Below are 25,819 nucleotides of genomic sequence, written 5' to 3' on the forward strand. Positions count from 1 at the left end.
CAAGGGAATTTAATCATTGGATTTAAAACCTATTGATCAGTGACACTAATCCTTGACTTCCCTATTAATGACGCCATTTGACCAGCATTGACTGAGTTGAAGCAGTTTGAAGCTTGGGAGGAAAACATTAGTGCTGGGATAAACCCTGCGGGGCTGAAAGTGGTTATGTTTTAATTTTATTTTTCAGATATTATCTCCGGGACTTGGTTGCGCTTGGCAATAGGTCAGGTTATGTAAGATATCAGAGTTGAAAGTGGCGATAATGATATGAGACACATCAACTTAAAGATTAGCAACGGGACATTTTAAGACATTATTAAAGATGATGAAAGATTGGAAAGTGAAACCTTGAGGAGCGGTGGTAGCCTTGGCTAGAGATGAGAGAATAAAGATGTTTCAGCAGCAATAATCAGTCATTGCAAATTATACTTCAAAATAACAAGGGAAAAAAACCACTGAGATTGATATTGAAACAGGTTAACAGTGCCCTACAAATACATCAATGACCCTTAACCTTTTTTATATATTCTCTCAGTGTAATTGACTGGTATTTTATGCCACTGACCAACACAAAATGCACTAGTTTGTGTTGTTTTATTATGATTAACATTATCAAAACATGAAATCTGAGGTTATGAGAAAACAGGAAAAAGTTAGGGGGATATTAAAACCTTTGTAAGGCACTATAACTACTTTAGAAAACTAATTTACACTTAACTGCTTTTACTAAGCAATTTAGAAACAAAATGTTCATTAATAAAATTAAGGTCTTTCTTAGCTTAATTGCAAAATCCTTTCTTCTCTATTTACACCAGGAATGAATAAAATACATCTTCTCTTCTTCTTCAGCAGGTCAAACCTGCAGAGCTTTACATTGCTGTGGAAAACTCTGATTTCTACAACGCTTTAATTTTATGCCCTGCACGGGTGTCCTTCTCTGTCATCACACTGACCGCAGATGATGAATGACTTCTCCTGACAGTTGTTTTAACAGTTGCTCCAACAAGCCTCCCTTCTCCTTCAGAGTTTTCACGGCACGAGCCTTACATTTTCACCCATTCACTGTCAAGTCGAAGCAATGTGGAACAATTCATTTGCGTTCCCTTTTTTCCGGGCGCAAATTACTCTCCAAGAGTTTATGGAAACACACAATAAGACTTTGGCCGAGGCGTAAAGTGAGTGGGTAGAGTTTGACCGATGTGGTGGATCAGTGATGGGCAGGAATGAAGGTTTCTGTGCGCTTCTGGAAAGAATTGCACTCAAGTGATTGCAAAAACAATGGTGGTTGAATTAGTGAACAAAGCAGGAGCTGTCAGGGGCCAAAAGTGAACAACGCTACATGCTTTATGGTGCTTTCAACTCAGAGACTAAACACATTAATCACCGATCCGGAGCTCAACAAAAGTAAGGAGAAGACAGATGGTGAAAACAGGAATGGAAGCCTGTCAGAAGAAGAAACTGAGGTGTTGTGGTGTATAGGACAAGAGCCTAAAAATCATCTAACACTGCCAACAAAATGTATTAAATCAGTTGAAAAAGGTATCAGATCAGTTTCTCAAATCAATTGAACCTCCACCGCAGACATTAGGAAATGTTAACAATCTTTTGGAAAGCATTCTTGTTGAGCAACAGCCACAGTGACACATCCAAACCACCAATTTATAATTCTTGCTTCTCCTGAATAAAATGATGCTGCCTCCCTGTTGCTTCCCTAACTACTGAGGAGTGCTTGTTTCCCTGCATCTCAACATGACTGACTTAGACAGACTATTAATGCGATTAGAGCATGTTTCCTTTGATCTACGGCTTTTGCTTTCATGCCCAACTCGCGCTCTGAGTGGACCTTCCTCAGAGTCGGCCACCGGCCCCCTGCTGCTGCCTTCGAATCGCCTCATCTTCTCTGAGAAGACCGAAGCCCCAGCTCTCTGATTTAGTCAGGTTTGACTAAATCAGAGAACCAGATATTTTTTTAAAGTTGATTTTGTTGCGTTATGGTGTTTTTATCCGGTTTTGATCTTAGTGCTGATGATTGAATCAAGAATAGGAGAACGTTCAGAATGAACTAAAGCTTTGGTGTAGCCATTTGTTGTTTTACTTTAGAATATCTTTGAAAAAAACAAATTTTCAACGGGTGAACAAAGATTGCGTACACATAGTGGTATATTTTCTTTCTTTCAATCATTTTGATTATTGTGGCTTACAGTTCATTTAGGTAAGGTAATTTTATTTACATAGCAAATTTTCAACAAGGCATTTCAAAGTGCTTCAAACATTTTTCTGATGATAATATTCCATAAGACCAATAAAATATATTACTGATACAGAAATGTTATGCTGCTGCCTACTTAAAAATAGGCAAAATTGACTTGAAATAAATTGTTATTATTATTATTAATTATTTTTATTATTATTATTATTATTATTATTATTATTATTATTATTATTATTATTATTATTATTATTATTATTATTATTATTATCATCATTATCGTAGTTTAATAAGATTCATGTGCAAATAACAGCAGAAAACAATCTGATAACATTTTTATGATAAAGATATAATTATGCTATAGGACTTGATAAAGTTTAGTCTATTGGCCTCATTTGAAGTTGATAGATCAAAAACAACTGCAAACGTCAAACTGATGTCAAAGTGGAGTACTCTTGTTAACATTTTATTGTTGAGCAGTAATGTAAAGTGCAAATGAACAGTAGAATGAGGAATGGCTTCACTTACATGCGAATAATGTTCTTAACACTGAAGTTGTCGAGTGGGGAGACATCTGGGTCCTCTCCCTTTTCATCCTGCAGGACAATCTGCTGCAGGATCCTGTCTAAAAGCTGCCAGTGCTGCAAGCTGCAACCTCCACGTTTATCTGAAGACAAAGAAAAACTCTTGTTTGTACATTTGTGAGTCCAAATGAACCCAGAGTGAACCTGTTAATCTGTATTAAATATATTTTAGCCCGTTTCTCTTTGACTCACAGGGCATCTGCAGGCAGTGCTGAAGGATCGAGAGAAGATGTGGGTAGGAATCTGTGTGGCTCAGTTTTTTCTTGATCAGCTCAAACATGGCACCAGCGCTCTTTGTGTCCACATGGGACTAACAAAGAAAAAAGAAGATGTTTTATTTCTAACGCAGACAGAACTTTAGAATAAAATGTGTTAACGTAAAAAAGAAAAACTCACTATATCGAATCTTTTGGCTAGCTCAGAGTCATCCTCATTTCTCACCATCTCAAAGAAGTCCAAATGTCTGGGAAAAGAGGCAAAACATTATGACATTTATACATTTTAGAAACGCAAGCAGCACTAACAGCGCAACAGCCGATGATCACTCACCTGTCCAGAGTGGCGTTATCGTGCTCTCTGAGTTTATCAATAACCGGCTGAATGCCCAACATCAGGAACTCGTACCTCAAGTGGAGACGAAACTCAAGGTTGTCCTGAAAGCAACAAGCAGTGCAACAATATTCAAATACCTGCAACCGCAAAGTTGGAAATTATCTGGCTATATTTAATGTAAAAAATGTTAAAACGATTTAACAAACAGGAAGTCAGGAATTGCAAAATGTTCCAGAGAACCATGTGTGAATTTATTGATTGGTAAGAAACCTATTACTAGTGGATGTAAAAACAGTCTCTAACAGCAGATTCAAGCTTATCTTATCATCTTTTGAAAGAAAACACTAATGAATAAAACACAAAAAACATTGGTCAGCACATGCAGACCTCTCCAGCTCCAGCATTGAGCACTGCGTTGATGAAGGACATGATTGCCGTCTTCAAGTTGACTTCGTCCCTGTAGCGGCCTGTGCTTCTGTCCAGCTCATTGAGGAGTGTCTGGATATAAATGCATAAATGCAGTTCAGAGCTCAAAAAGTGGTAATGAAGTCATGCTAAGGAACCCATATTATGCAGACAATATCAAAGAAAAGAAGGTAACACAGGGTCACTGCTCTCAGTTCTTTAACTTACCCTAATATACTTCAGAAGTTTAATCACCGCTCAAACAGACATTTAAAGGCCTCAAAAGCTCGGAATGATTCTGATCCCAGGGAGTTAGTTTAGTCTGTGGTGGTATAATTTACTGCAGACCCCTGCGGGGGACGTGTAAGATGTGGTTGTTGACTCAGTCCTACCACTTACTAAAGCACTCAACACCCTGTGACCTTGACAAATTTTAAATCCAGTGGCTTGTGTGCTTAACCCAAGACCAGCCAGTTGAGTTGCACAAGTAGCTAAATTTAAAATGACCACAATGATGTAGGCAGGCATCTTGAGAAACTTGCTTGTGCCACAGTCATGTGCTAGAGGTTTGAACAATCACTTATTTCTTTCTATTTTAATTCCAAGGTGGAAGACTTGGTTTCAATTTGTCTGAAGGAAATTTTGTTTTGGTTTTTCAAAAGTTTTTGGCAAGTTGTAAAGACTAGACCAAAATACACAAAAGAAACTGACCTTTGGTTGCTGAAAATGTGACTATTCAGAAAAATTGCAGCAGTCAATGTTTTGCGAAGCCACCACGCCAGAGTGTTAGGAACTAACTGGTGTCCAGAATTAATATCTAGACAGATATTAAATGTTGGCATAGCTAAGATGTTTCAAAAGAATAAAAAGACTCAAACTTAACAAGCTTAGCAGAAATATGTAAGACTCAAACTGCTGTCATTATCAACTGTAAAGAGAAAGAAGTATTTACTCTGAAAGCCTGAAGACTTTACTAACTCTTATAGACTGTGACAGAGTGAGAGAGAACAAAACTTTTACCAGATAACAGAAAGGTTGAACGAAGTACTGTTTGCTCCAAATATAAAATATAAAAGAGTGCTCACAATTGGAAGTCAGAAGTATTTTAAATACTGTTCTTCTGTCATGTGCTATGGTCTGTAAAGAAAATCAGCAATGGACATGAGAAGGTCAACGTGTTCCAAAAAAACATAGATTTTCTCTTAAGAAAAAAACAGAGACTTAATAACCTCGTCAAAGATTCCAGAAAAAGTCTGGCTGAAAGGAAGTAAAATCTAAAGAAATTAGGAATATTTAAGGCCTACTGTCCATTATCCATAATAAGAGCATTATTATTTCAGCTCAGCCTTACTCACCTGGAATCGAGTCCTCTCTGCAGCGTATTTTTGGTAATGTGCCATGGCCTGCAGCACCTTCTTGTGTCCATCAGGCACCAAGCAAACGGCTCCGAGAATCTCCAGTACCGCCACTTTAGTTTTAATGTTCTCCGTCCGCAGGCTCTGAGAGATGGTGTTGATACTTTGCGGATGGGCCAAGACATGCGCGCGTCCCTGCGAGTTGTTCATCAGGGCCTTGATGCAGCCGATGACTGAAGTGTGGATGCGGCTCTCTGACGTCTCGTAGTCCATGCTGCGCAGGAAATTGAGCAGGCAGGTGAGTCCGTCGAGTTCGATGAATCGTGTGACGAACCTAAAGAAGCAGAGGAATAAAGATGGAGAAAATTAAGTTATGAACCATCTAAATTGCTCTTTATTAGTAGATGTTGGTCTCGGAGGTCCTCTGTCCAGTACTTATGAGTCAAATTTAGATCAAATATAAATTTTTTTAATAATAGGTAATAACTTCTATTTGATATGGCTCTTTACCTAGAGTGCTAGTCTATCAGGGATTGTCCAACAACTCAAAAATATCATGTGTGACTTTTCCTCTATGGTCTTGTCAAACCAATAAAGAAAGGATAACAATGTTGCATACAGTTCTGTTAGACAATATGACTGTATTTTTTGACAGAATATATGGTTGTACACTGCAGCTGGCTAAAAACACCTGACTCACATGTTCCTGTTCAGCATTACATTAAAAGCCTATTTCACTTAAATAAATAAATCTATAATTTTTGATTTTGATTAAACTGTCTGTAAATGTGAGCAGAAGTTGTGTGGACAAAATTACCGCGTTGATGTCAGATGTAGGAGGAGAAAAAATACTTGGTTGGAGACGATAGAAGGTTACCAACTTCTTCAACTAAGCAAAGATTAACTCAGACTCACCAAGAATAGAAAATGAACAATTGGAAATACATTTTCTGATCTGTAGAGTCTGGACTTCCCATGACTTTCAGATTATTCATTTGCTTTTCTCTTTGCTGCTGAGACATTTCAGTCATTCTGATCATTCTCTTCTTCTATTTCACTCATTCAAAAAGGTTGCTTCAAGGAAGAACTGCCACTGCTTACAATGTCTTGGTTTATTCCTTCAGTTTGACAGAATTCATTTTGCTTCAGTAAAGTTGAGGATTCACAATGGATCTTCTTCATTGCATCCCACATCTTTCATTCATTCTACTTGAACACATTTCACCCGGGATCCACACCAAAAAGGCCACCATAGCAAAAAAACAAACAAACCCAAAGTCTTCCTAAAACTTTGCAACCTCAAGATTTGCCACTTCTCCGCTTCAAAGCTGCTGTTAGGTGAACTAATTAGAAATCAGTGAGTCAATGACCTCTACGGGGGGGAAGTGACTATCAGGAGATGTAAACACTGAGGGATGTCACGTCCAGTGAGCACAATGTGGGCTGCTTTGTAAATGAGCATCCCACTCAGTAAGCTTCCTGATAGACCTCATAAATTATTTCAAACAAATGAGGGTTTGTGAGAGGGAGACACAGAGGACAGACGTGACATAGAGGGGGAGAGTGAAAGTGACACTGAAAGTTATGATTTATCGCAACTTCAGGCAGATCTTGGATATTGTTTATAATTATATGCTCGACGCCAATTCCTGACCTCCTGCTGTTTTGGCAGAAACGTAAAAAGAAAACAAAAAAAACAGTTTATAGCATTTACTTTGAGGCAAGTGCTCCTCCTTTGCTCACCAGAGATGAATATGAGATATCAAGCAGATGTCTAGATAGCAGCAAAACACACTGATCACAACTGACAATATTTGTGATTTCCTCCTGATTGAGAACACCTATATGTATACATGCAATCAGCCACTCTTCACGCACTGAAGTCTTGAAGTTCCCACACAAACACCCAGCCTACAGTGCACTTTTTATCTGAGCACAAAAGCCGCAGCCCTTGTCCTGCACCAAGGTGGCGACAGATAAATTCCATGCATTAAATATGACTTGATTTAAATTCAAAGCAGGCACTGGGAGCTAGATTGAGACACAACTGGTCCAACTATGAGAGTTGCACATTTGATATCTGTGAGGAGTGTTTGGATAGCATGCTGGAATAGTCCTTCGCCTGCTCATGAGCCGAGGGCTCTCTCTGGAAGAGCTTTCATAGTTGAGGAGAAATTAGGCTGAAAATCCCTGTGATTAATGTATGGAAAACAGAGGGTGAAAGCTGTTGTTCTTGGAGTCTCAAATCAAAAGCATGGATGAGATTCAAGGCTCTGCATGCTGGCTGCTTCAAATCGCTCTGCCGAATTGTCGACTATTTGCCAGAAAATACACACAAAACCCAAACTATGAACCATAAACCAATGCATATGTGTGTGATCTATGCATGCAAGAAATTAGCATAAATGTGCATGCAGGATTTCAACGGGAGGTTTATTTGTGTCTAATCTTCTGCTGTCTCCTTTTACTCCAGTGAGCTCTTAAATAAATGAATCTCCTCCTGCGTCCTTTAGCTGACATTCACACTCAGCTGATTGGCATAAAGGTCTTGTTGCATTTATTTCCAATTGGAACAAGTGCTGCATACTTTAAGCCTCACCTGGGATCAGCTAATGCTGCATATGAGCTGACTTAGACTGCTGAATGGCACTTAAAGTAATTCAACGGCACACATTTTTCAGAAAAAATTAAAAACAAACCGTTTTGGACAGGAAAAACTGAACAAAAGTTTCATGGTGCTCTTGGTCAGGGCAGCAAGTGAAGGAAGAGAGTGCTATCTTTAACACAAGGTTGCTATGTATTCCTACTCTTCTTTGAATTTTTTTTTTTTTTGCAATTTGGATGTTACAACATGATAAAGAAAGGTATAGTTGACAAGGCGTGAAAAATAATTAAGTGAATCAACTTTTGGTTAAATGTACTTAAAAAATTATATTAGTGGTAAAAATGTATTTACAACTTAGTAACCTAGTGTCACAAACAGACATTTCCAGGCATGAAATTATTTTTTATGCTTTAATTGGTTAGCAAAATTAATAAAAATGATTTGCTCATGAGTGATCTTCCAGACTTTTGACCTTATCTTGAAATCTCATACACTTAATAAGCAGAACGAAGTGGGAAGTAATCCAGAAGCACAAATTTAAATTCAGAACTCGAGTCCAGCTAAGCGTACTGTTTGAGGTTTCAGCTTCAGTCCCAAAACTGTTTTCCTGTTTGAACCGAGAATGACCCCAGAGTGGCAGACAGTCTGCCTCGAAGCACAGCCACACACACTTGTCCAAGTCCAGCCCTCCCCTATGCACAAACTCAAGTGATCATGTGCTCCCCGGAGCCATTCTGCTGCCCTTCGTATTCCCACCATATTCACACACACCTAAAAGTCTCTCTCAAATACCCACTCACTTCCATCCAGGGACACTCAGTCACACACTAGACTGATTTGACTAGAAAGGAAGAATGTGAATAAGAGGCCAAGAAAGGCTGTCAGAGGTGCCAATTGCAGCACCCTGACTGGAGGTTTTTGTATATCATGTAATATCAGCACAGCCCTCATTTAAATACTTTTCTCTTGTGAGGCCTGGTGTTTAACTGAGGTAACATGAAGGCTGAACAAAGGACAATGCACATAAAACTGACATAAACAGAATACAATTAAAGGCTCAGCCAAAGGGCACATCTGTAGCAAATGTATGCAAAATATATCAAGCTATGGACAGAGGAGTTATTCTGGCCTAAGTTTATAGGGATGTCCACAGGGAGCGGTTCAGACACGGGGTCAGCCAATCCCAGGTGGGCCATGGGATCATAATGTCTCCTGTCAGTGTTCAATAAAGTCAACAGGACAAACAGCAGTGCACTTCCATAGAACTCAATAAAAAAAAAAAATGCTATTTTATTTTAAGATGAGATTATATTTTAAAAACATAACTCTTCCATGGTATTAGGAATGACTTGAAGCTACCTTAAAGAGATTAGGAAATTGTTTTCTGAGGCTATAAATTAAGTAAAAGTTAGACTCTCTCTGCAGTCTGACCACAGGAATCACTCCCTGATGTCTGTTAAAAAGAGCAAACCCTCAGTCTCCTGCCTTTGCCCTGATTCATTGGTTTTCTGTCATATAATTTATTTCCGTCCAATCAATGACAAATTTCCCACAAATGTCAGCAACATCATGTAAAAAATGTGCTGTGTGAGAACAAAAATAAATTACATTGCATGATGAGGAGTGGAGATATATTTCTCATACAGTTCTTATGATGACTTTTGATTGTCCAAAAATGATAATAAACAATAGAAGATGAATGTGTCTATTAGACAGCTTTGCACTTAAAACTTTTACCACTCTTTTAAAACAAATGAAACATGATAACCGAGGTGATATTTTAGACTGTCCTCACAACAGTATATTATTAAACACTGTTAAGAACAATGTTTATGGATAAAGAAAGTTGACCATTACCATTACTGGGAGATTTCCAAATAACGCTCAACATTGGCTAAATCAACATGTTCTATGACAGAGAGACTGAAAGCTCTGAAAGATAAAACCGAAAATGTTCTGCAACAAATTCAGCCTTCTGAAAGCAAAGCCTCCCTTTTCTATCTGATTGATTTCTCCTTTAATGCTGAAGTATCAGCCTGAATGTCTAGTTTCCATAAAGAAATTGTTCAAGTTTAAAAAGTTTTATTTTTGCATTTTCTGTCCTTCATTTTACACAACTTACTGATACTAATAACTAAATGTGCTTCACTCAGGAAGAACTTCTATACAGCAGAGTTGTTATCGACACAAGGGGTTAGAGATTAATTAATTTAATGCGAAAAGAGCTAATTTGTAGTTTCTGACAAAATCACCAATCAGGGCCAGTGACATTTTATTTTTACTTACTCGGTTATCTCAATAAATGCACCAAAAAAGTGACAAAAATCAAAACTGTATATGATCCATCTCTTAGTTTGTTTGTTAGAAGGTTCAAAAAAGATCTGCATTGTGAGTTACACAATTTTCCTTGCAGCCATTAACTCAAATGAAAACTGTGAGGAAGAAAATTGATAGTCTCAGTATCTAATGTGGTATGTGAGTTGGATAATAATCCACAAAATCTGTTTCCTCTTTCCTGATGTTTCAACTTTTGGTTAAATAGACAAACCTCCCGCCCCCCAAAAAACAAGTTCAACGAGTACGCAATTTAAATGCATAACTCAAGCTGCTTTCTACTTTTTCACATGAAAAACTTTAAAGAAGTCAGAGTATTTCACAAGTCAGACCAGGGAGTTTACAAGAAAAAAAAATTCTTTCCCTAACAAGTGAAGCATAAATTTACTAGAGGTATAAACAAAGATCATATTGGGTATTTTTACACATTTGTAATTATGGAGAGTGGCGTTTGATGAAACAGTCTATTTCAGCAAAACAGTTTTTGTTCTCCTTGTCAGCTATGTTACAATAAAAATGTTTTGTGGCGTAAATAGTCATCTGGTGCTGAGGTGATGAGGTGCAAAAAGCTTCAACAGAGGGTCTGCTGGAACCACTATAAAATTGTTGAGGTTTGAACTGTTATAGACGGACACACACACCCACACACACATTCTTTAACACATAATAAATACTCTATGATTCTTCAGACACAAAGAGTGTGGATCGCTTTCCACATAATACACAACTCTACATGCACAACACTTTTGTACACATCACACAGACCCACTAAGTGCAAAGAAGCCATTTTTGGAAACCAGTACCCTAATAGCATAGGGCATATTGCCATAGCTGACCAGTTAAGATTAAACATTAAGACAACTATCAAACATGCAACATTTTACCTTATTTTGAAACTTTGTTTTTGAGAAACAAAGTGTGACAATTAGTGATATCTAGTGGCTATTCTGCAGACTGACACAACTCATTTTTCCCCCCATATCTGACAGCTGACGGGAGAGGGGCGTGAACAACCTTTTCTTTAGTTGCCATTTTCACTACAATGGAGGATTTAATGGGACAGACCTACACAAAGCAATGTATAATGTGAAAAGAAAGGAGATGTAGTTTTTTACTCTCTTAACAAATAAAAACCTGAAAAGTGTGAAACCCTGCATCATTTTTCTTTCTCTTCAGAATTATGTGTAACTTTTGGCCTTTCACAAAAAAAAGCAACAATAAAAAAAAACCCCAAAAAACATGAAAACGTTGAAACAAACTCCAAGAAAGAACACTGCATATTTGTTAATATACCAAGCTAAAGATCACACAGGAAGTTTAAAAGTTAGTGATTTGTGTGATTACATAACACTCCAACCCTCACTAATAAATCCTAGTACAAGCCATTTGTTAATCGTCTATTCTGTACATACTTAGTAGCAGCTCAAGCTTAATCCACCTAAAATATTTGACTGTAGCACTCTACTCGACTTTTTGCTTAAACTCTCTTTTTACTACTTGGTATCAGTAGAAGTGAAAAGAAGTGTCGGAAAGAAGCAAACACATCTGTGTCTCAAACACTCTTTAAAGATGTAATGCTTTGCTCTCCCACTGATACATATTGCGTAATATATGAAAACAGAGGTTTTCCTCCCAGTTAAGCAGGACTTTAAGAGATCTGACTGTTCTGAATAATAATTTCTGCTTGTGTTGGTAGCAGACCTTCCAAAGGGTTATTGACTCAGGAGCAGGAGAAGAGACTGCACTAGGTCTCAAGTCAATATTCCTGCTGGAAGAGATTTGCAAAAACAATGTCCAGACAGCTGTCATGGGAAGCACTGAGATGCTCTGCTTGGACTGGAGCACATTATGGGTCACAATGGCCTCACTGACCTGAAAGAAAAAAACCCCCAAAAAACTTTGATTTTCTATCCTCCTGCAATAATGTCTGAACTAAATGGCAGCAGTTGTGGGGTTTCGTGTCTTGGATGAAAGAATGCACACACAGACGGCTTGAGTAGAACCACAAATATCAGCACAGATGTGCATTGAACTCAAGGGGCTAAGGGTTATGCAACAGTGCTGACACAATTACATGCAACAAATATTGAAATATTTAGAAGATAAATTAAAATGCAACACAGACTGTATCTACTACACGGCTACATGGTTTGTATATATCCATCAGCCCTGACATGCCTGTTTGAGTTTAGATTTAGCTTTTTGTGGGTAAATACACAGGCCAAGCTCCATTTGATGGATGATAAACAATACATGTCTTACAGAAGGAGAAAATGTTCAGTGTGCCTATATTTGTCTGTTCAGGAAGAGTAAAACATTTGATGAATTACTTGGAATATTAACTGCAGCATCGGAATAAAACCTCCCCGTGTCTCTTCTTTACTTTGGCTTGTCAAGGTCCACTTGTATTTCATCAAAGTGGCATCTTTATGTTTTATTTGTTGAGATCCAATTTTCTTAATCAACATCGGCTAAAAAGAAAAATCTGAGTTACGGCCTAAAGAGGGAGCAAAATGTGGGTTCTTCTATCCTTATTTAACACTGTTATTATATGTCCCTGCGACCTGCCAAAAAGGGTCACCAGCTGAGTCAAATAAAGAGGCAGAAAGCTCACAAGATTTTATGAGGATCAAGCTGTCTCATAAAACACAGCAAACATAAACAAAAGTAATGAGGTAATTGTATCTAAAAAAGGAGAAACATCTGAGAATGAATCTTCAGAGCAATGTCTGAAGGGTCATAATTTAACCTTAAACTACATTGGCTAAAACACAAAATATCCAGCAAAGTATAAAAAAATAGCTCTTCAGAAAACCGATATCAAATGAAGCCTTGGCGCAAATTCAAACTGGAAGACTCTTTCTAGCCCACCTGCATAATCCAACCGGTATCCCTTATCAACGTTGACCAATCAACGCTGGTCCAAGACACGACGTGTCCAATCGCTGTAAAGGACCTCCATCCGTGGCGTCTCCTGCTTTCCAGCAAAGCTCAACCCACCACCGCCCCTTCACCTCCTCTCGCCCGACTCTTCGGCCGTATTCTCCACCAACCTCCACCACCAGTGCCGGGTCCCAGGAGATGACGTTCCTATCAGCAGCTGGAATGCTCATCCGAGCCCATTGCAAATTCTGCGATAATCGATACCCTCAGCCGGGCCAGAGCACCAAAGACTTAATTTATGCACGTTATTAAACTTTTCTAATCGTTTCCCTTTTCTCCGTCTGAGTCTCTCCAGATTGAACTGATATTACAAGACAAGACAAAAAAAAAGTAGAAATCACTTATTGATAAGCTGGTAAACCAAAAATAGTGGGGCTTTTCAACACTGATGCATTTAATGGAGTAAAAATATAATTAACATCTGGTTACTTTTCATTTGACCTATTGATCGCTCATAAGAGCTAATCAAGTGAAAACTGGCTCACTTAGACCAGTCCATGATTGATTGGTGCATGCCTGGCAGGCACAGTCAAACCGTACAAAAAGCACTGATGAGGTGATTTTCTTTCCCAATATTTCGCTGAAGCCAAGCTGAAAATCTGACCATAATCATTCACAAGCCAAATCCATTTGCCCTCTGGCCTGTGGAAAGGTAAAATGATTTATGAATAATGATTTTATTCATAAATAATGGTTTTATGAATAAAAACCATTATTGCCTAATATGCAATCTTAAAGTGCCTATTAGACACTTTAAGATTGTCTAATATGCACCTTTAACTTAAACGTAAGTTAAAGGTGCATATTAGACAATCTTAACCTTTAACTTAAACGTAAGTTAAAGGTGCATATTAGACAATCTTAAAGTGTCTTCTCAAAGTTTGAGTTTCGGTACTGCACCTGTTTTAATTTTAGGCTCCACAAAAAAAAAAAAAAAAAAAAAAATCTGGGACAATGAAACAAATACATATAATGTAAAAAAAAAAAAATTGAGATACATGTCACTTTGGTATACAAATTATCATCCTGCGTAAGAGTGTGAAAGCAACGGATGGATCATTGACAATGTGCTCTTGTTGTGCCCTCTGCCTGGCACATTGCATACCCAGCATGTGTTTATCTCCTGTGTCCCTGCAAAACAAGCTGAGGGCAACAAGACGCCCTCTTCACAGCCAGGCCCAGCTGCCTCTGGGAAGACGCCAGGAGAAAAAGAGAGGGAGGCCACTTCAGGCAGGCATGAATCAAGGCCGAATACGGACGGAAACAACCGTGTCTCACAAAAGCTGGCCATAAAAACAGCATGACGACTCACCGAGGGCACAGAGAAACAATCCATAAAGTTGGCGACAAGCTCAGATTTCTCACCGACCTTTAAGCTCTGAACAATCTTTTTTCCCCTTAGATGTTCATGTGTCTCAAAGTTTGACCAAGGCTGGATATTAACTCACTGCCCACAAATTCCCCAGGCATCCATATTCTGTGGGAGGCACCTGGATCCCACATCAGGTTTACAGTAGTGAGAAACATGTGGGGGTTAATGGGCCATAACTCATCCTGAGAAGAACAGCACTGGTGCAGGTGCATCACTAAAGAGGGCTAATTGAGCCGTTACAGTTTGATGAAGTAAATTATCTGAATTAAACACAAACACTTGAAGGAAAAGTAAAAACAAGAGAAAGATGTTGGGAAAACAAAATAAAAAAGGGATTGTCACATGGAGATTATCCAATATGAGCCAATGTTCTGCTCTCCTTGTAATGTAGTCTTAAAAATACATTTCTTGTCCAAAAAACTGTAAAGTTAATAAAATTACTGTCATAACAGAACCCACAACTGTTTTAGCCCAGCTGCAGAGTGATCTGCATCTGCATCTGTTAGATCAAGGGTCAGAGTTGGCAAGGACAGGGGAGCTGATCAATTTGGAATTAATTGAAACAACAGAGAGGCTGCAAACAACGAGAGTAGAAGTTCAAAATATTTGTGCTAATAAGTGATAAGAAATGATAAACTCAAAGGACAAGATGTCATCAATGCTTTGAATGAAAAACAATTCACAGACTATTGCCGCTAGCAAGATTTAGGTCAAATCAACTTGTTATAAAAAAAAAAAAAAAGTAAATGAATAAATTTGCATGAGAGTTTAAATTGCTGTGAAGAAAGCTTCAGGGGACATTTGAAAGACTAAGAAGTGGTAGGGAAATTTCCTTTCAACTAATGGACTGAGCTGCCATTAGGACAATTCTGCTCGGGAATGGCAGTTGGCAGGTGTGAGTGTTTCTCCTCACACGTTGAGGCTGAGGCCTCTCAATACTGGTCTACTATTAAAGAGAAGAGCAAATAAATCACTCCTCTCCTAGAAAACCATCGAGGATAGACTGATAAAATGAAAACTAAGGATTTCCAGTTCCAAAATTCCAACTGAATTTGGGTTTGGATAGCTTTGCTACATAATCTTTTGACTTGATGTACTTGTTTTCAAAGGTGAATGAGTACGGAGTACTAACAGACTGTTCAATTGTAATTTGTCAACTGGCAAATTTCCTGTTTGTTAACTCTGAACAAATAAATTAAAATGTTAATTTTCTTGCTCATTATTTTAGTCAAAATGGAAGTCTTCTGCTATTTTGGCTGCATATCATCTCCAAGCAGTACGTTGTGTAGAGTGTAGAAAAGGAAAAATTTTCTGTTGGATTCCAAACTACTATCTCCAATAAGAAACTTGCAAACGATTTTATTTTTACCACAATGTTAAGCTTAATTGTTCAAATAAGCGCAGTTTACACAAATGAGCATGAATGTATAGCCTTAAAACAAAATGGACCATTCTGACTTTCAAACCTCAATCGGTCCATCTTTAAGCTTCATCAACAGAGTGAAACACAAAATGATCAAAGATAGACTGACTGCTTAGATGACAAACAGGCTGACTTAATGACATTTTGAGATAAAAGACGGCTGATGATTTCCCAGCATCTGTCGCCAGTTATTTCATTAGGCTGGTAAACAAATAATGCATGCGGAGACATGTGCAGAGCAGACAGCCTAATCAGCATGGCTGCTTTCCAGTACCTGCACATAGCTGAGAGAAGTGGAATTAACTGCAAAGATGACAGAAAAGAAGAAAGGAGGTCCTAGAAGCTGAGACACAGAATGACAAAAATGATTGAGAAGTGATGTGAAAGTAACAACCAAATGTAAGGAATCACCAGCAGGGCCAGTGTCCTTCAACTTTTAGACTTATCTCTGTCCCAGCATACATTTATCAAATAAACAGGATTCTGTAGAACTTGTTTCTGTACTTAGGTCATTTTTTGCATCTGAGTCAGGTGTAAACAAGGGGCTGAGAACTCTGGCCCTGGAGGGCTGGAGTTTGTTACCACTGATATACAAGGTCCCATTTTAGATCAAAATTCATCTCAAGGCCTGAAACAAAAAAAAAAGCAAATGGGCCCATGTGCATTTGGAACACACACCCAACAACGTTTATGTTCACTTGGCCTATAAACACAAAACCCAGACGTGACCCAGACTTCAAAGCTGCCCAGAGTTTTTGTCACTCTGTAGATGTAGACGGTGACTTTATATCTCCCCATGGCATAAAAATTAAATAAAATCAACAGGCCCACTTTGGTTCAGACCCCCCACATCTTACAAGTGGCTGATGTACGGATGTAAGGGTGTCACAGACTGCAAGAGGAGAGCAGTTTGCACCAGTGGGACGTCTGATGTCCTCAAATGGCTCTTTGTGTTGATGTGTGGGGCCAAAGAGCTGCCAATGACCATGTCAGGGGGAAAAAAAAGCTAAATTGCGTTGCTAAAAATACCTCTAATTGGTTGCATTTCAGTTGGAAGTAATTAAGTGGGGTAATTCCAAATGACAAGAGGCACTATTATTGTAAAGCAAATCTTTCCAGTAGTATGTTACATTATTAGTTGTAATTAGTTTGTGGGATATTACCTCAACAAGTCAAATGGCAGGAATGCGTGACTTGACTGAGAGCCATGCAATGCAGAGCTCTGGACCCTCTGCAGCCCAGGAAAACGCCACATGATGGACATACCTCATTGGCTGGGTTCGGAGTGCTGTCTTCAGATCTTCCACCACCTTGTTCCGCATTTCCATTTCTTCCTCATCAAAGGCAAATAATGTCTGCATCTGCAAACATAACAAGACATTCAGATCATTGTGGATCTAAATTGTGGATCCAGTACAAAATTGCTGGTGATATTTCTGTTCATCCCTGCATCATTTTATTCATTTTGCAGTTTTTGTCATCTCATACCTGTCTATTTTGGATGTCAAATGGTGCCAGAATGGGATGCTTTACATTGACTATGCATTAATTCCTACTGACCAGAAGGACATTTCTTAAAATCTTAGACAATAATTTAGCCTAGGATTATTTTCGGTTTAGTCAGAGATTCTCATATTTTAGAGGTTCTTATGTAATTGCATCCTTTAGATAATTTCCAGATCTAAATTATTATTTTTTTAAATCTCAAATTTCGAAACACTTTTTTCAAATTGGTAGGTTTTTTTCCACCGAAATCTATGCTTACATCAGGATGGGACGTGGAAACACAGAAAGAAAAATCAGTTTTGCAATAATGTGAAAAGGTCCTGGAGATTTCATAAATCCCAAGCTGTTTCAAAGAATTCTTTTTGAGTGTTGAGGTATCAAGTTCAGATTTGATCAGTCCAAGTAACAAAGACTTTGAACCAGAGACGATCAAAAGCAGTCCAGAGAAAATCAAGTATTATTTTAGTTATGAAGCTACAAAGTAAATGCTAACATTACCATTGTAGCATCTGGGGATTTACCAGCTGCAACATCTTTACAGTGCTTGTAAATGATTCATATCTTATTTGCCACACTTTCCACAGTGTGCCCAGAACCCTACCACAAAGAGCGTAACAGACAACGCTCTTTTATGCTTTTGTAACAGAGCGTTGTCAGTCAGATTGATGAGCAGTCATTATTCCTCTTTATGTAGTCCTACTACAAAAAGAGAGACCTAAAAAAATCATTTTACTTTTTTACTTTTAATTTAAAATCTTGCACACTGATACAGTTTGTCATGTTTTCGCCTTCATATCCATAGCCCATAACAACAACTTAGACTTATTTCATAAGAAATAGTATCAAGTTAACATCTTATCACCCATAGGCACAATCACTTAAAAACCGTTGTATGTTCCCTTCTTTCAGTGACTTTTCTTTCAAGAGAAACCAAACACCATGTCAACAGAGGTTATGCGGACAAGTGGCTCTAATCAAACTTACAGCAAGCAGAGCAAATAATAAAAAAAACACTCAAACCGGTGTTAGTGTCTCTGCATTACTTAAAAGGTTTCGTCAGTAACATCAAAGAGCAGTGTGCTCCCATTAGTCACGGCTTCTGTTTAGTCTCTCCAGGTGTTTTCCATGGCTGCTCACTGCCAAAGTGGTCAACGTGAGTTTATTTCAGCACTTGAGTCAGATCTCCCAACTCTGAAAAGATTTGTTCTTTTCTGGTCCTTCAACAGGGTATCTAAATTGAAGCTGGCTTTGCAAATCCTACAGCATGTAACTCTTATAGTCAACTAAGGCTTAACTGTAAGTTTGACTGCTCGGCAAGTTTGTAGAGCATAGTTTGTGCTTAATCGAAAAATGTTACAGTCAAAACATTTATCAAGTTGACTTAGTCTCAACTGCAGACAGTCCAGAAACCCTGAAGAGGCAGTTTTCTTAGCCAACTCTCCATGTCAGAGTCTAGCCAACAGCTTCTTCTTTACATCTGTTATTTGTAAGCTCATTCATACCTGTGGCCAACATCCACACAAGGATACCATTACAGCCTGTTGGTAAACCAGCAGATGGTACTTCCCTGAGTCTTTATTATAGGAAATGCAGCCCGGAGCCAGAACATTGCCTTAAAGCTGATCATCAGTGCATTTTACCAGCCGGATTGGTGCTGCTGCTCTAAAGACTAATGTAGACCAGGTGGGTCACAGGTATGCCAATTAAAAATATGGCTTTAATACTAAGAGGGGGAAAAAGAGGACATTAATGTGTTTAAATAAAAATGAAACAATAGACAAAGTCTTAGGTTAATCTCAATATTATTTGTCAGGTGCTAAAAAAACAATTTAGCTCTAAGATCTTTTTTTTTTTAATTTATGTTGTTGAAATGTTGTTTGAGAATGTTGAGAGTTATGCAACATTATCAAAAAAACCTAAAAAATTTCACATTATATTAAAATTTGCGAGTGACAGTTTGATTTGGGAATGCATATATTTGGTTTTAATGATCACTTAATGATATTTAAAGTAATCTGCTGGTATAGAAATCACACAACAGCATCCCATTAAAATAAGAATGCTGTTTTTCCAGAGTAATAATAATCCTGTCATAGATTTAGGGAATTCAGTTATTTGCAAATCATAAATTGTGCCAGTAGACGTCACTATAGTCACCAGTTGAATACATTTAAAATACTTCTGTTAGTTTACAAGTCACTACATGGCTAACGACCGTAAGAGATTAAAGATTTTGTTGTTTCATCCTTCTAATCACATCTTGGTTTAAGACTATTCTACATTCCCAGAGTCAGAACTAAACATTTGGGTTTGAGTTTATTAAGTTGCTGCCATGTCATGGCTCAGTGACTTGCCTAATCCCAGGTTAGAAGTTTTGAATAGTTTTTTTTCCTCTTTGGGAAAAGCATATGCCATCATCGGGTTAGCACTGTCAGGACAGCAAGCACATAGATTACTTGCTATGGCCAGCAAACAACCTTTGAGCTCTGACGTGACTTTATGAATGAATGTCAAGATGTAGGTCATGAGGCAGTCTCTCAGGCTGACAGGGCCAAAGTGAGATCATCCAATAACTCAGCTACTGTAGAAAGTCTGTCCCCGGTGAGCTCAATTACTTGCCAAGACATGAAGTCATGGATCTGCAGTTGGATGCACTCAGGAGCTCTGGTGTAGAGAACAAGGAGGGTTGCAAATACGGATGAGAAACTGTTTGGAAAATGGAAAGGTGAATATTGGAGCCAAAAGGATAGAGTTGAACAAAAGAGTGTTTGTCCAATTTTAAAAATACTTGAATAGAATAATTGTTTTGGAATCTCTCTAATACAAGCTAAATTATGTCTGAGAATTTTATAACTGGTTGTTACCAATGTCTAATTCCTTCCCCTGATATTAGAGTAATTACTTAAACTGACACTGTAACTACCAAGCCCATGGGGCGTTACAATAACCGGGACCTCGTCCAGGATCCATTGTCCATTTTACAGCACGGATTGTACTGTGACTGTCTGTAAGTGAGGTCACTGAAGATTGATTTAAATTGATTCAAGAGTCATGTAATCAGAGGTTTTGTTGATTGTTTTCTATTCATATTTTTATGGAGGAAAATTTAGACTCAGTATACGAGTTTGCAGAAAGTGAACATATTGGCTTAAAGAGTTCTACTTGTATTGAAGCAGTCGTGACTTCATGTTGTCAGACAGGTTCTATTTAAATGATTTCTGAATTTGTAATCAAAGTTTGGTGTGGCAAGTAAAATTGAAAGCTTTCTAAATGTGAAATTGTTAATTCCTGATTTCATTAAGGGGGACTAATTTTTTTCCGCATAGGGGCAGGTTGGTTTGGCATTTTTTCCTCAATTTACATAACGAACCATTACCATTTGAAAATAACTATTTTTTAAATTTACACAGGTTATTTTTGTCTAATCTAAAATAACATCTGATGGTCTAAAATAATTGTGAGAAAAACCAAAAGAAATATATAGGGGTGCAAACAGAATTTCATGACGATCAACATTATTTCATTATGTTTTGTCTGATTGCTCATATTGATTTGCATGTATCACATTGAAGCCGTCGTCTGATCTACAAATTGGAAAGACAAATCTCAAGTTTAGTGGAATGTGGAAAAATTGCGATCAACATTGCTCATCTATAAAGTTCCTGCTTACATGTCAGCTTCCTAAAATATCATGCTTTATGACTCCCAAACATTTTTGGAGCCAACATGTCGTCCACATAAGGGCTCTGGGGGAGAGGTCAATGGCACAAACTGGCCACACGTTAAATGACAATGAACTCGTTGCAGAAGAGACGTTTGTTATGGTGTCAAGCTGTTTTCACTGGCTGCTATACTGGCTGGAAAATAATGTATACTGTCATCTTGACTCTGGGTCGCTGACAGTTATTCCCACTTACTGAACTGCTGAGTGTCTAAATGGCCTGTTTGTCATCACAGAGTGCGTGTGTGTGAATGCGGGGGTCAAAGAGAAGGAATGCGGTCACGTGAGTGCAATCAGCAGTCAGCAGGGACACGATAAAAAATTCACCCTGAGAGATGTCTGAGAAAGAATGGCTGAGAGAGCAGTGACCTCTTGGGAGGAGAGCGCTTAAATTAAGTGAGGTATTTTAAAAAGAATGTAAAGTTAGGGTAAAAAAAAAAAGTACACGCTAAAACAGGGGTGGGCACTCCTGGTCCTCGAGGGCCAGTGTCTTGCAACTTTTAGAGGCATCTCTACTTCAACAGACCCAAGTCAAATAATGAGATCATTAGCAGGACTATGGAGAACCTGATTGCACTTGGGAGGTGATTCAGCTGTTGGATTCAGGTGTGTTGGACCAGGGCGACATCTAAGAGATGCAGGATACCGGCCCTCGAGGAACAGGAGTTGCCCACAGTTGAAACAAAAAAGGACAGAAACAAGTGTAACTTACAGCGGCCATGGAGTTGATGCGGTCTATGTAGTAGTCGGGCCAGCTGGTAGCCAGCTTGTTGGGGTCTTCTTGCTCCTAAACACAAAGAAACAGAATTAAGCTTTTTTTTATGTTGCAGTGCAGCCATGATGAAATACAAGGAAAATGAACAGATCATGTCAAAACATTTGTTGTCTCAGCACAGATCACAATCAGAAGTTTCTATCACAATCAGTCCAATGCATACAGTAAGCCATTGTTTGTATGCTCAAGGATTAGCTCATAAACCTGCTTGTCTTATGCACTAAAGTAACGAGCCTTTGACAGCTATTAGAGAGGTTTATAAAAAGAGGAAAATGAATGAGTAACAGGAAAAGTAATTTATTTTCATTTGTATTTGCTAGTCCATGTTGGTAATTTTACTCTTTAAAGTGGCACTGCTTTTCTTAAGCTATATTTAAAGAAATCTTGAGCAATAAACGAAAAGAAGCTATTGATATAAATGATTATCTTTTTGACCCATTTTCTCTCTAAATGCAAAGAGCTTCCTAATGCACATTAAACAATAGCTCTTTCATCTAGTAATGAATTTGCTCTGTCTAGCTTAGCTATGCTTGATGCTAAAAGCAATCACAATCATATTCCAGAGTCAAATCTGACCCTGTCCTTAAAGCTGAATGTCAGACAAATATTATTCCAAAAATTGTGGAAATAGTCACATTAGTTCAAGATAAAGAAAAAGTAATTATTTTTACTACTGTACTTGAAATGGTCCTCTTTTTTCCATATTTATAGCATTTTTCTTTTTTTATATGATAGAGGAAAATCACATTAAATGTTAATATACAGTTGTCTTTTTTTCATAAATAATACATTTACATCAATTGTGTCCTGCATATGCATTCAGTCTCTTTTAATCTACTACTCCTGAATGAAATGCAGGGACACCAAATATCTTTAGAAGTTAAGCAGAATTCACCTGTGCAGTTTTGCAAAGACCTCAGAAAACTGTTAGACGATTACAGAAAAGCAGCATCATGAGGACAAAGGGACATTAAGAACAAGATCAGGGATAAAGCGAAGCTATGGAGAATACTATTCACATGACTGAATCCAAGTAAAATACACTGAAGTTTATGAGACAAAATGTAAAAACGTTCAAGCAGTATTACAAAGCACTCAATACCATAGATTATATTCCAAGTAGGAACATTGAGACTTTGCAAACAAATCTGTGCTTTCTTTAGATGCAGTGAGAAAACTAAAACTGTGACTGATTCAAGCTTTCTAACAAGCTCATTTTCCACTGGTTTTGTCATTTACTGAGTGCTAATGCTCTTTTACAGACCACTTGATAAGCTCATATTCCCTTCACACAAAACTATCCACGTTTCACCTTCCAGCCATCTCTTGATATTTTCAGTAAAAACAGACCAGTAATCCTTCTAGGGAGACATGGGTAAAAATTAGAAAAAGTTTAATTGGTGGGATGTCACCTAATCATTTCTACTTTAACAATTTTATTTACTCTGAAAGCATGTTTATGCTGTAGCAAGAATCCATTTATTCTGTAATCAAAATTAATGACATGCTGCTTCAATATTTACAACGTAGCACCACACAGTTAAAGCAAATTAGCCTTTCTGCTGATCAAGTCGGTCAAAGTCCAAAATGAAATTCCACTTAATTGATTTTCCCTCAGACATAACATCCTTTATTGTCTACATTAAAACGGGAGATTTAAATTCGGCCATATAATGAGAAACAGAATCAGCAAATCCTCTGATTGTGGAAAAAGGCTCCAGCTTTCCTGGACTCTGTACAAGTTTAGTCAATGTACATTTCAGTCCCTGTAATGACCATTGTTTCTGAGGTCCAGCACTGTGTGCCAGAAAGCTGGTTCAACCCTGAAGGGCTGAAAGGAAACAAAAACAATAAAACTCACTGTGCGGCTAAGCCTGTGTTTTTAAAGCTGGCCCATCTTTCCCAATGCTGACACGCTGAGGAGACGATGCCAGACAGATTCTGATGCTTAGATTAACAATCTAAGTGCCCCTCCATGACCCTTTGGCCAAATTACAGCCACCCAAACATTTATTTTGGCAACTACATGTACAGGATAATTGTCACCATCTTTCTGAACAAATTAAAAAGGATGACATGGTTTGTTTGAGAGGGTCCTAGTCATATCAGTAGACACATTTCCTTAATTTAGGTCCTTATAATGGAATATTTAGGTGGTGAAATGATGCAGAGTACGTTCTTGTGTGTTGCTGGCTCAATCAAAACACTCTAGAAAGTAATAACAGTTGATGACAGGTATTAAAGTTGTGTGATAAGAACTGAATGGTGTTTGGAACAAATGAAACACACCCACTTCAGCCTTAGAAAAGTAGATGCATGAATGTGCTCATTATACAACAAATCTTTTCTTTTTTTGTTTCTTCTGGGGAATTGGCTTCTTCCTCACTCTGCAGCCTTTCAGTCCATGGTTATACAAGACTTGTTTCATTGTAGATGACTCTTTATTACTAGCATAAATCAATACCTTCATGAGGTATATTGTTGTGTGACATATTTTTGTGTCTCTTGGACACAGAACTCATCTTATTACCCCACAGAGTTTATACTTGTGTATGACTGTTTGAAAAGATGACCATGGAAATATTCGGCCACCTGGAATTGATTTATTTTTTATTTTTTTTTGCTTGGTGTGGTTTGTACAAAAATTAGCTTTTTAAAATGGACTATAATTTGTAAACAAAGAAACGGGCAACAATCATTGATCCCATTCAACAAAAGTGATAGGAGTGGAACAGAGCACAAATGACTTCATTCAAATGTTAGAAATGAATAAATAAATAAATTAATAAGAAGCTCATGTAGCCGCAACATACTCTATGCTATCAAAAAAAATTCAAATTAATTGAACGCACTGCACTCAAATAACTTCTGAATTTTAACCTTTAAAGAAGTTTTCCTCAATAATCTAAAACTAGCTTAATCCCAAGTGACTGAAAACAGAGCAAGCTTCATCTGGTTTAATGGCAGACAGTGTCTGTAAAAACCTGCTTTCAGCTGCTTCTAAAAACAGCTGAAGCTGAAAAGTGAAGTACAGATGATGTTCCCCCACAAGCAGAAAGTGTTTTTGGTCGTGCGTTAGGCTGCAGCAGTTTAGGGTCGACCCCGTCACTCTGCTGCAACAATTACACACTACGACCACACATTCCTTATGTCGGCTGACATTAAATGTGATTTACAGTGTGCGACACAGCAAAGAAAGACAGGAATCCCCAACAGTATATCAAGTATATATATCTGCAAGGTGTTTCACTTATTACAACCATCTGGTGAGGAAAATATTGCGCCCCCGAAGACCCAAATACCTGGCTAACGCCAACATCGAGGCATATTTCTTTGTCTGTTTGGCAGGCTATTGTGTTTGCAAAGGCACCTGTTGAAAGAAAAGATGAAATTACATACTCCAGCTTCCCTGCTGTCATGTAACAAGCTGTCTTAAACATTCTGAACCCCCTCAGAGGTTTCGCTGACAAATAATTGAGCTCACAGCCTGGAAGAATCTGGTGCACATATAGCTTTCAAGTCACAACTTCAGGAGCAACAGGAGGTGAAATTCCAACTACTCAGCTGGCAGCACTGAACAAAAAGTACTTTGAAATGTGGAAAGATTTTACAGTTTGACTCACTGTAGGAAATAGTCTCGCTTTTAGATGATGACCAGCAAGTGAGGAAATTACAAAGAAATAATATGATGCCCCAGACACCTCTAAAGAAGCACTTACTCAAACAAGTGTTTCTTTACAACTGTTAAGATTTCCAGCTTTGGAAGCCAACCACGCACAATCGTACATTCAGTTGTATAAAGGAACAGAAACTCTACATTAATTTGTCCTAAGAGCGCTCTGGTTTTGCCATGGACTGATTGCTTCAGATTCTGATCCAATGTTCTCAAAGAGGCCCAGAGGGGATTCCAAAGGTAAAGTGGGGTCCTTCAGGAAGAGTCTTAAAGTTCTGACAGAATGAAAGAGGAAGAAGGGTAAAGGACATTGTTTTGTTAAGAATAATCAAAGCCTTTTCTGACAATGATGCCATCTAAAG

General features: G+C 38.1%; 1 protein-coding gene across 5 annotated transcripts in view; it reads right to left on the reverse strand.

The window, feature by feature from the left end:
• The window catches only part of daam2 (dishevelled associated activator of morphogenesis 2), a 99,020-nt gene that overhangs the window by 22,818 nt on the left and 50,383 nt on the right, over positions 1-25,819 (reverse strand). For all 5 annotated transcript variants that reach the window (XM_044141905.1, XM_044141909.1, XM_044141907.1 and 2 more), the window contains exons 4-11: positions 21,722-21,796; positions 17,049-17,143; positions 5,106-5,439; positions 3,733-3,843; positions 3,343-3,446; positions 3,190-3,256; positions 2,986-3,103; positions 2,738-2,876 (exon numbers count right to left, since the gene is read on the reverse strand). In XM_044141905.1, coding sequence (XP_043997840.1) covers positions 2,738-2,876; positions 2,986-3,103; positions 3,190-3,256; positions 3,343-3,446; positions 3,733-3,843; positions 5,106-5,439; positions 17,049-17,143; positions 21,722-21,796 — 1,043 coding nt within the window. The remainder of the gene's footprint in view (positions 1-2,737; positions 2,877-2,985; positions 3,104-3,189; positions 3,257-3,342; positions 3,447-3,732; positions 3,844-5,105; positions 5,440-17,048; positions 17,144-21,721; positions 21,797-25,819) is intronic.

This window comes from Gambusia affinis, linkage group LG16 (assembly GCF_019740435.1).
Source record: "Gambusia affinis linkage group LG16, SWU_Gaff_1.0, whole genome shotgun sequence".
Classification (NCBI taxonomy): Eukaryota; Metazoa; Chordata; class Actinopteri; order Cyprinodontiformes; family Poeciliidae; genus Gambusia; species Gambusia affinis.